The 16,183-nt window shown below is 45.1% G+C and overlaps 1 protein-coding gene across 4 annotated transcripts; it reads left to right on the forward strand.

Moving 5' to 3' along the window:
- The first annotated feature begins 7,179 nt into the window (after nt 1–7,179).
- On the forward strand, nt 7,180–14,493 carry DRD2 (dopamine receptor D2). Of its 4 annotated transcripts, none has more exons than XM_010181928.1 (7): nt 7,180–7,483; nt 10,259–10,368; nt 10,863–10,999; nt 11,666–11,856; nt 12,716–12,802; nt 13,477–13,816; nt 14,300–14,493. In XM_010181928.1, the coding sequence occupies exons 1-7, from the start codon at nt 7,202–7,204 to the stop codon at nt 14,491–14,493; spliced, it is 1,341 nt and encodes a 446-aa protein (XP_010180230.1). In that variant the 5' UTR covers nt 7,180–7,201. The 4 variants fall into 4 exon arrangements, with proteins under 4 accessions (XP_010180230.1, XP_010180229.1, XP_010180233.1 ...); XM_010181927.1 differs by having other exon boundaries at nt 7,202–7,483; nt 12,716–12,808; nt 13,480–13,816; XM_010181931.1 differs by having other exon boundaries at nt 7,202–7,483; nt 13,624–13,816.
- Nucleotides 14,494–16,183: the final 1,690 nt, after the last annotated feature.

Genomic DNA, 16,183 nt, shown 5'->3' on the forward strand with positions numbered 1-16,183 from the left:
CTGCCCATCTTTCCACCAAGCCGAGAACTGTTCAAGTGGGCTGCGTTTGGAGCAGCTCCAGCTTGCAAACTTCTTAATCTGCCAAATGCTCAAGAGATGAAAACTTGCCCCGTACCCACATATTCTTAAAGAGCAAGAGGAATCGATGGCTCTGCTCCAGCAGCCTGCCAGGCAGGAGCCAAGTCTCTCTCTTGGTGGGTAGAGGGACCGATGGGCTTTTCTGAAAGGAGATTATTGCTGCAGGAAACTATTTCTGCCTGCTTCCATTTTGGAAGGAAAACTAGTGATTTGCCATCTGAACTGCCCTGCTGGGCTTGAGGTCACTGTCCGTGTGCTGTCAGGTCCCCTCTGAGGGGGGCCAGCAGCGAGACCGCATCCCCCAATGGCTGCTGCAAGGGCTTCAGAGGCTGTGCTACAAGTCTTGGAAAGCTCATCTGAGGGGAAAATGGCTCTGGATTTTCTAAAAATGCTTGCAAAATATATTCTGAACTTGAGTGACCAACATGTTTTTAGCTAGGTGTTTTCAAATAAAAGGGCACAATTTATCTAAAATTTCAGAGTAGACAGTTGTCTGGGGTTTTTTCCTCATTGTGAAGTGAGATGTTTTAACATGTTTAAAATCCTGATAGACCCTAAAACCCCAACCCCACTACAACTTTTCCTTGCAAAAGTTATTAGTTTTGACTGTTTAACATATTGGCATGAGAAAAGGTTAAAATCAGGAAATTCCAAGTAATTTCTGGCAAAAACCTATGACAATCTGCAGGTCTTGAACAAAAACAAGTGCTTTTTAAACATGGAATCTGCTTTTTATTATGGGAAAGACATGCCAAAGCAAGTTAAATGTGTATTTCTCCACCTCTGGGGAAGATATCAGTGAATTCTTCCCTTTAATTAGGACTTGCAGAAAAGAAAACCTGGCAAGCCTTTAATTAAGGGTAAGATTTTCAGAGGATGTGAAAGCAGGAGGCAGTCAATTCCCAGTGAAATTCAGCCGTAGAACATCCTCCTCCAAATGGTCCACACTAGCTGGTTTTCAATAGGGAGGGCAGAACCACACTCTGGTCCCTTGGTGCCACTTCTGTCTATACCGTGGCAGTCCTGAGAAGCGTTTTGCTCCATCAGCATCGTACCCAGGGGTAATGGACAAGCGCTCTGGGAAAAACTTCTTGCTTCTCCTCCCTGCGATGCAACCTCAAACTCGGGCAAAAATTCCTGGCATCACAGGGAAAGGGGAATGATTAATGCACTGATACCACGAATGGAGAATTGAGAAATGAAGTGACTTCTTGAAGCCACAAGCACCCGAGCATCTGCATTAAAACCAGGACTCAGCCCTGCAGCTCGTGGGTTACAAGGCTACTGCAAGAAGGAAACTCCCGCAGGAAGGAAACTCTCTCTGCTTTCCAGAGCAAGGGGCTCAGACTGCTGTGGTTCTCTGCACCCTCTGTCCCTGTGAGGCAGTGATTCACATTACAAAATTAGTGCAGAGCACTCTGAACAATGTCATTATTGAGAAGTAAAGTGCTGCAAGCAGAAAATATTGTGGCATCAGCGAGAAGAATGGTTAAAATCAGTGACTCAAAGGCCTATGTGGCAGGAGCGTATTATATGCAAACCCCATGCTAATAGCACTTCTGAGCACTTACAGGAGGAAGTGCTTAGATGAGGTGCTTTACAACGCACTCTGGGGGGACATAGGCATGCTTTCTAGTAGAAAGATCCAATTAAATATTATGCAAGACCAAGTGAAATGCAGCAAATGTTTCTGAATCAGAAGTGAGCGATAGCTGTAGTTAAAGTGCCTTGCACTTGTGTTTCAAATAACAAAGGATCTGAAGAATGGGGAGCCATCTAGAAAGGCAGGAGAAGAGAAAGCTTTTCAAGAGGCTTTTGTAAGGAGCTGATGGGAAGAGCTGTTGTATCAGATAGACAGGAAGGTTGCACAGTGCTGAAGTTAGAATTCAACCCCTCAAAAAACCCCCAGCCTTGTCGCTATCTTTGTCTCTAATTTCTGTACCTCCAGGTGCAGAGGTAGCTAAACCTACTGCTTGTGCCATCTACTTCTTACTAGACTTGCTCACCACTAAGAAAATGAGAGGAGTGTAGAAAGTTAAGTTTGCCCAGTACTGCCTTCTGAAGAGAAGTCAGTGCTCAAAACCCCTGCAAGTGTAATCACTGCCAGGACCTCATCAGTCACGACTGCCACATCCCTGCTGCCTGTACATGTACTACTCAGTGCCTGGGGGAGTCAGGGTTATTTAAAGCCACTTGGGACTTTGCCGCTTGCGCTCATTGTACCGGCTGATCCTGGAGTGTCAGGTGCCAAGCTGGGATCTCTCGTCAGCATTAGCAGAGGCGGTGGGCACCGTGGTTCTCACACCAAGACAGGATTTACAATATTCTCCTAATTTCTGACCTTTCCTCCTCCTCCTCCATGTTTGCAGACACTGCCCCCTGTGTGGAACAGGTTCTTACTCACTGCTCGCTGTTAGACGCTTCCTTGCTCTCCAGCGAACCATGACCAGGAATTCACAGCATTGATTACCAATTCTGGGCTCACACACAAGAAATAATAAAACTACTCCAGAAGCTGCTTTCCTTTACACTGGGCTCCTGAACAGGGAAATAAAACAGCTCTTCAAGCCTATTTTCCTCTTCTCTTTCTCTTCCACCACCTCCCTCCTCCAAAAGGATGTGTTATTTCCCTTGACTGGAACGCCTCAGTCGCATTCTCAGTGGAGCCCGGTAAACAACATCATGAAGCATCTTCAGGACAGAAAGGTTGTCAGTTTGACAGCTTTCCTGTGGCCCATTGATTCCAAAATTTCAGAGGAAAAACGACAATATGCAGGGAGGCACTGTGCTGTGCAAATTTCACTTAGACATTGATTTCCACAAAACACAAATGCCTTTGGAGCAAATCTGTCTCTGAATGCTTTTCTCACACAGTCCTAGGCTAGACTTTCAGTAACCTAGTGGGCACATCTGGGTGGCAGCAATTAGACGAAAATAGGCAATCTGGCAAGAAATGCATGCAAGAAATACCTTGGGAAAAGGAAGCAGAGACTGCTCTGAGGCTGCTGTGGAAACATTTGCCATCAGGATATTGTATTTCAGCTCCAAAGACCACAGATCTTTACCAAACAGAAACCAGATGCTGCAGTGACATTCACCACAGTGTCTGCTAGACACCACGCTAGCTCAGGATCAGCCCTGTGAATATTTTATGCCTGAGGGTATTTGCAAGCACAGTGAAAACCAAAAGGAGCGTTACACCTCTGCTGTTTGTGAGAGAAAAAACAAACAGAAGCGCTTGCACTGAATCAGGGCATCCCTGGCCAACACGGATCTGAGAAGAGCAGAGAGCAGATCCAGCGTACTGTTCAAACACAGGTGAGCTGTAGGTATGAGCTTCTGCTGCAGCCTTTTACCTTCCGCTTCCCAAAAGAGCCGTCTGGTACATCTATCTCTAAATGACAGAGCTAACTCTGCTTCTCTGCTTAATGCACATTTCATGTTTCAGATCTTGCCAGAAAGACAAACCGCTTTGTTGCTGCCAGTTGTGAACATTACACATTTGCCAAGGAGGTGTCGTCCTTGTTTGCCACAAATGTAATTAGACGATCAATCATGAGGAGCCAAGGAGAAATACTGGCATTGCAAACAAACATATTTTCAAATTACTTTCTGAAAAGAACAGAGAGTTAACTACAACAGAGAAAAAAAAACCCTGGCTCTGCTTTCACAGCCTCTATCCCGGCTCCCTTTTCCCTGTCATTTCCTGCAGGGAGTAGCAGTCTGATTTCAGTTGCTGAAAGGAACTGGAACACAGGGGAACTTGAGAAAGGCTGTTTCCCCCTGGATGCCAAGCTGCCTCCCAGTGGGGCCATGCCTGAACAGGGGCACTCGGGGAAGTTTACGCCAGGGCGGTCAGCACAGACGGGGTGTACGTCTGATCCGGCAGAAGGGGAGAGCAGCAGCGATGCTCTGTGCGATGCAGGCATGCGGCTGCACTGCTGGCATCACACACAAGGCTGCAACCTTGCTGCTCTGCCCTGCCCTTGGCCTCTCAGTAAATCCATATCTGGATTAGCTCAGCCATACTAAAAATCTCTGCGGCCTCTGTGTGGGAATTAAAGTGGCTTTACTGCATTTAAATCACAAAGGAATTTGTTCCATTTCAGGGCTCTACCCACATCTGCATCCAAAGTCTCAGCTGAAACCGAGACACTTTTGCCTCTGGTGGCAGCGTAGAGGGACAGTGAAACTCAAAGAGGTCCCACAAGGACAGTGCAGTCTTCTCTCTGTATTTACGATCCTTTCTCTCTGCGCCCATATGGAAATACAGGCGCCTGGACAAACCCAGTAAAAAGCACTCTCTTTACTAGTCAGCTTTCCAAAGTGTTTCTTTCTTCTCTACTGAGAAACTGTCAGCAGTAAAACCAGAAGCATTCCTTAGAGCAGTGCTAAGAGGCTCACAACACACACTAATGATCACTGCAATGCTTCCAGATTACGGCAGTTCTGTGTCTGAAGAAAGTTTTAGGACTGAAAACTCAAACTCTCCAAAGTTAGGAGTCAGCAGTGTTGTCCATGTAACTATAGTTATTTGCCATATGGATATGTACTAGCTGCAACCTTTAACTGTATGATCACAAATGGCACTGTGTTTTAGTTTCCCTATTTCACGCAAAGTATTTGGAGCTTATGTTGTGTTTCGTTTTCCCAAATTAAAACTTGTTTTCAAAACAGAAACACCAAACCTTTTCAGTTGTATAACGCTCAAACATAATCTTTTAACTTTCTTCATTATGATCAGCTGCATGAACAAAAATTGCTGCTGTAAAAACAGTTCTGAGGAAAGAAAAACAAATCGTGCACAAACTGCAGAAGGAAGTGGAAGAGAATTTTTTGCTCTCTTTGTCCAGGGCCTTCCATAGCCTCCATAACCCCATCAAGTAGATGCCCAATAGAGGGACATGAGAGCAGCTCTGCCATGGCCTGTAAAATGAGCAGGTATTACTGCGTATGTATCTCACCCTTGTCTCTGCGCCGTTCTCCGTGAAGCACAACTCTGCTTTCTGCACCGCAGAGTTCAGAAGGAGCCAGAATTGGATCAAGGGGCTGATCCTGCACAAATCATTCCACTCCTCCTATGCTTTTAAGATACTTTTCTATGTTCCTACTTCTTTTCTTCGCCCTGCATTTTTTGCATGTTTCTGCCTTCTCTAGATAGTTTTGCATTATCAAAGGGCAACGGGAGAAAAGAAAAAGCGGTTGCTGCATTTAGCATTGATTTTTCCCCTTCACTCTGAGTCACATAAGCTAACATTTAATTAATTTCTGACACTTTGACAGTTTCTGAGAAGACATTTGTAGAGCTATCAAGTGCTGCTGATAGCACTGTCAGACAGACACTTTTTGAATTATCAGCTATTAAGGACCCATATGCAACAAATTTCCAAGGATTATTATACAAATTGTTCTTTGAATGAGAAAAGCACACAAAAGCTCAGTGAAACATAAAGAAACCATTGTTCCCAGGTGAATTTGATATTTGCAAATGTTTTGCTATTTTGATCACTTACATGGTTTCATAAATTGAATTCACTTTGTCTTTTATTAAGAAAATTAAATGGCCTGTTTTGGGATGCCTGAGAACACGGCCAGATTTTAAATCACAGTGGTCTTTATGGAGATAAAGCTTGAGAAACACAGAATACTTGATTTTAAGAAGTGCTGAGCAGTGAATGAGATCCTTTCAACATCTCTCAAATCAGAAACCCCAGAAGCAAAGTAGCCAGTATCTCTTTCAGACAGCTCTTGCCTTTACTCTTTGATGTGCTTTCCGACACATCACCATTTCTGGATGTAGTGATACCTCAGGCCAAGGTACAGATCTCAATACTCTGCTTTCTCACATAGACGCAAACATGGCAAGGGGCTGAAATGATCCGTGTGGCCAGAAGAGCCTCACCACACAACCAGGAAAACGTCTCTCCAGTATGCCAGAGCCAGTGGCCAAAGGCACTGCAGTCTCATTGCACATGTGGCATTTGTTTTCATATGCTGGCACCAGACAAAGCCCCCAACACAGACACCTGCTGCCAAGGTCTGCACGATGCAGCATTACTTCTGGCCAGCTTCTTACAATGCAGACATACGTGCAGTTGGATGCCAATGGTCTAGGGCTATGGAGAGTCGCAGTATCACTGCTTTGCATCACCTGCTGGCATAAAACCCATGTAACCTCGTGGACATTCCTGTACCTTCACTAGCCTGCGCCATACTGCAGTATGGCCTGAGAGCTATCAGTTCTACTGTAGTGTATCATCAGAGCAGAAACCACGGCCTTCCCTTCGCACACCACATCCCACGCTTCAGCTTTGCTTATACACCTTCCTAAGCAGAGAGCAGCTCTTTGCTGCCTGCATTTGCAGCTAATAACTCACAAACCTCTGTATGGCCAGGGAAGAAATGATGGTTTGCCGTGACACCACGGATTTCCAAGGAGAACTATCGAGGAGCTGCAGAGGCTGGGCTGTGGGATGACACCCAGTTGTACCCCAACCATGGTCCCCTTTGCATTGCAACCACACCAGGGGAATGGCAAAAGGGAGGGACAGCCCAGCCCTGACTTCAGAACTGCTGCTGTCAAGTTTTGTTATCATCACAATTCGGTTCACAGGCTTTTTAATTTATTTTCCTCCTTGCTGAAAAAAAATAAGGAATAGTAAAGAAAAGAAAAAAAAAAAAGAACACAGCCCAAAGCATCACGAAGCACATGAAAAATAAACAAAGTGGGTCATGGCACATCTGCCCCGAACCGTGCACACTTAACTTGGCGTGGTTAGGGAATGCCAGGGGAGCCGACAAAAATCCCAGGCACTCTGCCTGAATTAGCTGTAACACAGTAACTAATATCCTGGCCGCAGCAATCTGGAGGATGAACTGGAAATAGGAATTAACTGCTTGAATCCCTGCCGAGCTGTCTATCAGTTCAGCCTCCCATCTGGATAGTTAGTCAGTTAACTATTCACACACAGGACTTCAGGGCAGGGCGAACGGGCTCCAGAGAGTCCCAGGACTGAGGTAGCACATGCTTAGTTGTCTTATTTTCACTTTACAACTTGGCCTTTGTCTGTCTTTTCAACATCTTTGTGCTAGGGTGGAGCTGGAACCTGCCACTTTTACCTCCATGGATCCCTTAAACCTCTCTTGGTACAACGGTGACATCGGGGACAGGAACTGGAGCAAGCCGCTCAACGAGTCCAATGCAGACCAGAAGCCTCAGTATAACTACTATGCCATGCTGCTTACCCTGCTCATCTTTGTCATTGTCTTTGGCAATGTGCTGGTGTGTATGGCTGTGTCCAGGGAAAGAGCCCTTCAGACCACCACTAATTACCTGATCGTGAGCTTGGCGGTGGCAGATCTCCTGGTAGCAACTCTGGTCATGCCTTGGATGGTCTACCTGGAGGTAGGTGACCCAGTTCTGCAGTGCTGAATGTTTTTGATGAATGGGTAGAGAGGGAAGGTGTAGCAGCCTAGACATCACCTAGTTCAAGACCTCCTGAATTAGCCAAAACAAAAGTGTTTTCAAGTTCCTGATAGCTGGTCAGATATTCCCCAGAAATGGACATGATAGCAGATGACAGTTTTTCAAAACTACATAGATTAACTGTTCATTCCCCAGCATAAAAACTGCGTCTGAAAATACGTCATGGGTGTCACACTAATAAACTGCATCAAAGAGTAATCAAAACCCTATCCTGAAGGACTACAATAGTGAGCAGAGCGGGCAATTGTAGAAGTAGGGTGTAAATACAGAGCTTTTTTGTCACAATATGAGAGAAGCAGAATCCCAAGTGAACTGCTTTTCACATTGCTGCTGTTAGCATGACACTTTGGAACAAAAAGAGCTCTGCCGCAGCATAGAGACCGTATTTGAGTGGCACTGTGGTTTGTGAAAGCCAAATAGTCCCAAGACTGCCACCTCTTTACTTGATGGCAAATGACTTGCAACAGTAAAGACTCCGAAAGAATGAAATGCATCTCTAGAGGAAAGAGCAAGAGAAGATACACAGCTCCCTTCACTGGGATGCCCGTGTTCTTCAGCCAGCTGAGAACTGGTGTGCTGGTGGCAGTCACAACCAGGAGAGAGTGAACAGAGCTGAGAAAGCACAAGAGTGAAACGATACCGAGTTTACAATTCATTTTCAGACACTTGTTTACAAGAGAAAATGATAAAACAGAGGAGAGCAGGGGAAGAAGCAATAATCAATTAGCCCATTAGGTATGACTGCAAAGGAAAACAAACCCACTGACATGACATAGGCTGTTGAGAAAGCACAATACTAATTATCACCCTAGTTAATTATTGTTTTTGTGGCACTTTCAAAGTGTAAAGCATCGTGCATCTGCTAAAGCTTATTAACATGACCACAGGCTGGTTGTGATTGTAGTCAATGCCTCTGGGACTGGTTACACTTCTCTTTTGCGACAACCCATTTGAAGCAGAGGCACAGGCTGCAAGAAGCCCTCGGTCTCTTAGACCCAGCTATAAGAGGCTGTCAGGCATTTCTTATTTCAGTGTGAAAGAATAAAGCACACACAGTTTCAGATGCTTTCCCCTTTCTGGGCTCGTGGACGTGGAGTTGGTCAAGAATCTCAGCTCCCTTGATCTACCGAGTAGGACAATCGGGCTGCTACAGCTCAGCAATATTATTTCTTAAATTCCTTTTGCCCCTTCCACTCTAATCCACACTCTGTTAAACTGCAAGCTTGAGGCAACAAAAACATGACAAACACTTGCTGACAGAGAAGGGGCCACTGGACTGATGTGGGTTAGGCACACTCTGGTCCCTCTCTGGGTCTGCAACCTGAAATCAAGACTGGCCAGAACCCTTTGTTCTGTAAATACCTTCTTTTTGTTAGGCTTTGTGTCACAAACTCAGACAATAATGAACACCAAAAAGAAGTCCTTTAAAAAAAATCAGACTTGATACAAATAAATCTTCTATAAACTTCTAATGTCTCTTTTACATAAATGAAAGCACTAAGAGAGAGAATTGCTGCAGTTTACAGTGTCTCTCAAACTCCAAAATAGGCGTTCAGTAAACTGATTTTGCAGAGGTTTGTATCTGGCTGGAAACCTTTACCTCTGGGCAAATTCTCATCGAAGTTACTCATGTAACTGTCTCTTAAGTGCTTTTTTAATCACCGAGTATTCATCTGTCACTCAGGCTTCAATGCAGTCATTCTTTCTTCCTTTATGCTGCCTATCGTTATGTATATCAGAGCAGAAATAACTGAAGAATAGATATCTTATTCATTCTATTTTCAAATGCAGTAGGACTATTTTTATTAGAGGGAAATATACTTTTTTCATCACATGTCAAATACAGCAGTCCTAATAATTGCTATTAAACTTAATTGGCAAAGTTCAGTTTCAATAGCAAGATAAGTGAGGATAAAAAGGCTACTCGTAACTGGAAGTGTTATCATTAGTTCTTTGTCTTTATCACAACTTGTAGCGTGTCAAAGATTTCTCACTTTGAATTATATTAATTTCGTTCACAAAAAAAAGCTATGTGAGGAATTTCTACCCCGATATTTTAAACGAAGAAATGAAGGACAGCTCCTGCTTCTCTACTGCTGATCTTTGCTAGGTATAACTGAAAAAAAGAGTCTAATAAAAAGCTGTAAATGCAATTAGAGTTGCTTGGGATATACAATTGATGGATTTCCTTCCTAACACTTGTTTGCAATGCTTCAGAGACCTGCTTAAGCTCCTGCATAGTTCATTCTGACTTCGAGGAGATTGGCACTCCCTTATGTCACTGGAGTACGAGCCCAGGTTTGTCTTTGCTGTTCGGGCTGCTCATCTCAATACACAGTAGCAGCACGGGATTAGGAAGCACAAAATCACACCAGCCCTCAGCGGAACGCTCCGCAGAATGGTACGGATGGAGCACAGTGGCCTTTGTGGCCGTGCCATCATTTCAGTCCTTTAGACTAGATGGGACAAAGTCCTCAAAGGTGCTTCATGGCAAACAATCCTACTTGACACGGCCTGTGACTGATTGCTTGTGAGCTGATTGCAGCTCTGTAGACAAAATTGCATCCCTTTTGAAGCAGCAGAACTCATCTACCAGCCAGCGTCTGCGTTTCTGTGCAAAATTCCCCCCTTAGACCCTCTCAACAGCATATCCTCAGTGAATGCTTTTACTGACCACATGCTCTCTCTTTGCAGGTGGTTGGCGAGTGGAGGTTTAGTCGGATCCACTGTGATATCTTTGTAACCCTTGATGTTATGATGTGCACTGCCAGTATCCTCAACCTCTGTGCCATCAGCATCGACAGGTGAGCGCTCCACCGCGGCAAGTCGTGTCAAATCCACAGGAGCAAGTCACAGCCATCTTTACATGGTCTAATTTTACCTGTGACTCAGACACTTCAAAATGGTGAGAGCTAGTGTTGACATCTTTTGAATAGCAGTTTAGAGGACCTAAAGGAGGCCTGAGCAGGGATTCTGTCAGAAGCAGACATAGAAACACTGATCTTGAGAATTTAAATGGAATTGCCTGTGTGTGTCCCCGTTAGTTAAGCGGGGCAGACATCAGTGGGAAGGCAGTAGCTCACAGAGAGTGGAAGAAAAATGCTATGCTAAGATGACCCCAGCCTCATGCCTTCTAAAATAGGGAATGCAGAAATTTTGGAGATCCCTGAAACCTGACTTGCCCTATATTCTCCTGCTGCACCAGGCTTTCAGACACAGTAACTAGGTGTCATTTCCCACAGAGCTTGTCAGCACTGGCAGAATAACCACAGACTGGGTTTGTATCTCCATAATGCAGGTACACAGCAGTAGCAATGCCAATGCTGTATAACACTCGCTACAGCTCGAAGCGCAGGGTCACGGTCATGATTGCTGTGGTCTGGGTGCTTTCATTTGCCATCTCCTGCCCACTCCTCTTTGGCCTCAACAACCCAGGTGAGTGTTACGCCACATCCAGCTCGCTATTGACATCTTCCTGGCTTTACTGGATCCCCAGATAGTCAGGAATAAACATGGGGATTGGGTTTTAAGTGTATTTGCATGTATCCATCCCTGTTTCAGGTGCCCTCTCTCGGTGTCATCCCAGACTATTTCTGTCAGCTGCTTCTGGATCTGTTTCATCTCTTGCTGCTCCAGGCCAGTGTTTTAGGCATGTCACTGAGGTTATGTAGAAGTTTACACAACGCTCGTCAATGTTACATTAACATTTGCCCACTATGAAATCGAAATCCCTCTTAAAACATGTGAAAAGGAAAGTCACAGTGCAAACAGCTTCACCGAGACAAGAGAGAAAATAACTGGCTATTCAGCCACCAGTTTTCATAGGAAGACTGAGTTCATACAGCATAAGATCAGCAGGCTTTTAGTTACAGAGTGAAGCAAGAGCCAGGGACTCTGGGTCATGTGTGACTGACTCCCTGTGACCCAAGGGCAGCTTGTTGTTCTGGTACCAATTCCAGCTGACATGATGGTCCCCATTACAAGTGGAACCCCTCACTCTCTGTGTATCTCTGTGCCTTCTGAAAGAGGGAGACAAGAGGGGGAAGCTGGTGCTAGCTCCTAGCAGCAGGGACCACGAGCCTGAAACTTTTTGTCTTCCAGATGAGAATGAGTGCATAATTGCCAATCCTGCCTTTGTCGTGTATTCCTCTATCGTCTCCTTCTACGTTCCCTTCATTGTCACCCTGCTGGTGTACGTGCAGATTTACATAGTGCTCCGGAAGCGCAGGAAGCGTGTCAACACCAAGCGCAGCAGCCACGTCCTGGACTCAGACATGCAAGCCCCACTAAAGGTAACTAGACCTCAGCAGTCTCCATCCTTTCCCCTTCCTGCTTCACTTCATTCCCCAAAGCATCTCCTCCTTTCCCCAAATGCCATCGGCCGGACTAGGTGAAATACTGGACCAGAAAGGTGAATGTTGTGTCCTGTGCCATTTTGGAGTCTCAGCTGTGCACTCTGGATTACGAGGTCACTGGGTGGTGCTTCACAGGCCTCCCTGGCTCTCAGGGGATGTTTTATCAGCAGATCTGCAATAGGAGCTGCTTCTTTAACCAGACTGCATTTCCTTTAGCTCTGCTGAGTTTGGGTTGGGCAACCCAAGACCACAGGCCATACTATTTTCTGAGTCAGCCCTGCTGCTGTGATGAAGTAGCTCAGTGGAAATTGTTTGCATGGCTCAGGTGCAAAGTAGATCGCTAGTAATGATACCTCTGCAGTGAAAACAGCCTCTCAAAGCATGAAATATATATCTAAGTGGAGTCCAGCTGAGTGTGTTTAGTGTGAAACTGCTTGTCAAAACACTACTCTCTCAGCACGTGCAAAACAGCCAGTAGGAATGTATAGTCCCAGAGGCACTACTCCAAACTGCATTGCCTCAGAGGCCAGCGCCATCCCAAGCAGAGGAGGCAGCATGACAGACGGAAACATAAGCAGATCTTTGTGGTTTCCTGCCTTTAGCGAAAAGCACAGGGGACACCTGCCTCCATTACTGCCTCTTCAGAGTAGCCTTTCCATCATTCTTAGCACCTTAGTCACAAAAATTACTTTCTGCTTCATGCCCTCTGTTTGCATTTCCACATGCCTCCCTTACCAGCTTCTCTTCCCAATTACTATCTGCTTGTGTAACCTCTGAGCTGGTGCTTGCCCCTTAGGACAAATGCACTCATCCAGAAGACGTCAAGCTCTGCACAGTTATTGTGAAGTCCAATGGGAGTTTCCAAGTTAATAAGCGCAAAGTGGTGAGTGTTAAAGAGAAGTGGTAGCTTTTCAGAGCATTTAGCTTTCCCCTTCTCTCCCCTCAGGATGCAAACTGAATTTATGTAGGGTGGGAGAAAAAAAAGAACCTGAGAACAAAGGTCACCATTCAATCTCAAAATCTAAATATTCTTCCCATTCCTTAGAGTGAAGCAGGGGGTTTAAGATCATAGAGCTCAGAAAGCCAGACTAAGCTCACCTAAAGATCAGCCGTAAAAGCCATGACATTTTAACATTTTGTGTCTTTGATTTTCTTCTCCTCTCTGTTCTTTATTTTAAGTCTTGGACTGCATTGACTTTGTTGGGTCTTGCTTGTTGATTTCGGTTTTATTTCTTTATATTCTGAAACCCTAAATAATAATAATAATTTAAAAAAATAATCTACGGGGAATGAAGACAGTGTCTCTCCCATTTCTTAGCCTCTTTGTGCAATAATAATAAAGTCATTCACTGCAGTTCTGTCAATCCCATCTACCCAAAAGTATTCTTTATAAACATTTTACAGCCCTTTCTCCAAGCATTCACCAAAAACGTAGGGCGGGAGAAGAGGGATTGATTGCTCTTCCACAACATCCAGCTTCACTCTGCAAGGAATTTTCATTGCTCCTCCCTGTATATTTATCTGTCTTTATGTTTTGGACATTTGATTCTTGTCCAGGAGGCGGAAAGTCACATAGAGATGGAAATGGAGATGGTGTCCAGTACCAGTCCTCTTGAGAAAACCACCATCAAACCCGCAGCACCCAGTAACCATCAGCTGATTGTGCCAGTCGCTTCCAATCGCAGAACCAGCTCAACCCTGCAGGAGCACTTGGACAGCCCTGGGAAACTAGAGAAGAACGGACACGCCAAAGAAACACCACGCACAGCCAAGGTCTTTGAGATCCAGTCTATGCCCAATGGCAAGACAAGGCCCTCTCTCAAGACTGTTGTGAACAGGAGGAAACTGTCACAACAGAAGGAAAAGAAAGCCACTCAGATGCTGGCCATTGTACTCGGTGAGAGCGCGCGTTGGCTTCCTCTTAGGTTTCTGCAGAAACCCAGGAATTACTCAGGATGAGGGTAGCCAGTCTGAGTGCCCAGTGCAGACTGTGTTTCCAGGTCTTCACAGAAATAATTTCCCTGGATACATTAGAGGATAGCAGCTGTCCATCTGTGGGGTGTTTGGACTGCCAAAAGAGCTGGGTGCAGGGCGAGAGAGCTCATGGGCTTTCTAGAACACAAAACACTGCATAGCTCAGCAAGAAACTGGCACCTCCGAAGGCCAGATTTCTTTATGTAACTGCTATAATTACATCAGCAAAGAAGTTCTTTAGTACTTGGATACTCAGAATATAGACTATGAGTCTTAACAGACAAAGAGAAGGCTTATTCCTCAGGGAAACCTTTTTCCCTTATACCCCAAAGAACCTTACTGTTCTCAGTCTTAAAGTTTGTCCGGCTTTCAGCAATCAAAATCTGTCTCTTTCCTCTTCCCCCAGGTGTTTTCATCATCTGCTGGCTCCCATTCTTCATCACTCACATCCTGAACATACACTGCGATTGCAACATCCCCCCAGCAATGTACAGCGCCTTTACGTGGCTTGGCTATGTCAACAGTGCTGTCAATCCGATTATTTACACCACCTTCAACATTGAATTTCGCAAGGCTTTCATGAAGATCCTCCACTGCTAAAAGTAAAAACAGCAACCACAATTTTGAGAATGAGAAAAAAGAAACCAATGCCATTCACGCACACAAACAGGCAGCCGCGGGGAGGTCTCGAGCTCTCGTGCTGGGCATGAGGCCTACGGTGTTACAACAGTAGTGGGGATGTAATGAAGACCTTCAGGTGGGAAGTTCTCTCATCCCTCAAGGTGACCTTTGGACTCTGGGACACCAATCCCAAGGGCACTTTTCAGAGCTATCCTCACACTGTGTTTAAAGCGGAAGCAAAAATCAAGGCACACTCACTCGATTCTTGCCTGTGGCCACCTAACCTTGAGTGCATTAAACATAGGCAGTTGCAGAGCCACGCGAAGGCAGCGACAGGTCACTGCTGCCACGGTCCTGCGTGTTACATCACCGATACAATTCTCGCCAAAGAGAAGACCATCTTTTCCGCTTCGCAGTAGGAGCCGGACAGAGCTTGCGGAAACTCCATGCAATAGCTTTGCCTTCACCTCGAGCTGACTCGCCCACTATTAAACTGCTGAAGCCTTGAGAAAAAACAACTTTAAAAGGTCCCCAAGCGGGCTAAGAAGCTTCTGCCACCTATAGATCAATCCCTGAAACAGTATGGCTAGAAGGAAGAAGGGGAGCGTAAGTCTCATCACTGCATCAGTGGGACCACTACATCAGTGTAAATATGAATAAACAGGATGAATTGAACAGAAGCCCAAGCCAAAAAATAGATGGAAAGAAACTAAAGAAGTGATACCTTGTACTGCATGGTACGCATTCCAATCCAACAGGACACCAACTATCATCAGCCAGCCCAGCAGCGATTTCTGCCCGCCACCACTTCATCTCCAGTCTCTTACAAGAAGTTACAAATCTAGGCGAGGAGTGCGAGTGCGGTGAACGCAGAGATGTGACGACAGTGTGCCAGGGGAGGCATCTGCAGCCAACTCCTCGGATGTGAACTTAAACAAGACAGCCAAGTTAGGTCCAGTTCTTCTCACCTAACTTCGAGGCGCCTTGAAGCCAAGGACCACCTCAGATACGATTTGCCTATGTCTCTCAGTAAAGGGAGCACAGAATAACATCGTGCCTAATTTAAATTAACAGTAAATGAGATAAAACTGTGTGTTTTGGAAAAAGCCAGAATGAAAGCCTGAGAAAGTCCCTAGCTGGACCTGCTCCTGTGTCCAAGGAAAGGTCTGAATGTTTCCAGCTTCCCTTACCCTCTGATATCTGTCTCTCATGGATTAAAACAATTGAAAACCCATAACAGCATAATTTCACCATGCTGACTCTGGCATTGCCAAATTCACACTGTACTTACTAATTGTACTCAGTTGACAATATATTTTGTAATATCTCTGTAAATAAAATACAGCAAGATGAATAAAACGACAAGAAAATAGGTCTGGCTAGAAATTAATGCAGGATCTGGAGAACTAGATGATTACAACAGCCATATGCAGAAGCAGGCTCCCAAGTTCTAGTTACCTGCTATTTTCTAAAGGTGTTAGAACACAATTCAGAGAGCAATACAATCCCTTCTCTCTATGCAGTTTGTGGAATATTTGCATATTTTCTGCTTCAGAACAGATCAAGACCAATGCTGAGGGGGCTTTCTTTTATTCTCTTTTCCCCCTACATTGCTAACAGAGCATTTTCCTATGGGATGGACTGTGCTGGTAGATTGTGTTTCAGCTGT

Source organism: Mesitornis unicolor, unplaced genomic scaffold (assembly GCF_000695765.1).
Source record: "Mesitornis unicolor isolate BGI_N332 unplaced genomic scaffold, ASM69576v1 scaffold24103, whole genome shotgun sequence".
Lineage (NCBI taxonomy): Eukaryota > Metazoa > Chordata > Aves > Mesitornithiformes > Mesitornithidae > Mesitornis > Mesitornis unicolor.

Bases quoted from the DNA above. Each gene is read 5' to 3' on its own strand.
- DRD2 (XM_010181927.1), top strand. From the start codon at position 7,202: ATGGATCCCTTAAACCTCTCTTGGTACAACGGTGACATCGGGGACAGG. The intron at 11,000-11,665 runs GTGAGTGTTACG...TTTGTCTTCCAG, and splicing joins CTTTGGCCTCAACAACCCAG to ATGAGAATGAGTGCATAATT. The intron at 13,817-14,299 runs GTGAGAGCGCGC...CTCTTCCCCCAG, and splicing joins GATGCTGGCCATTGTACTCG to GTGTTTTCATCATCTGCTGG.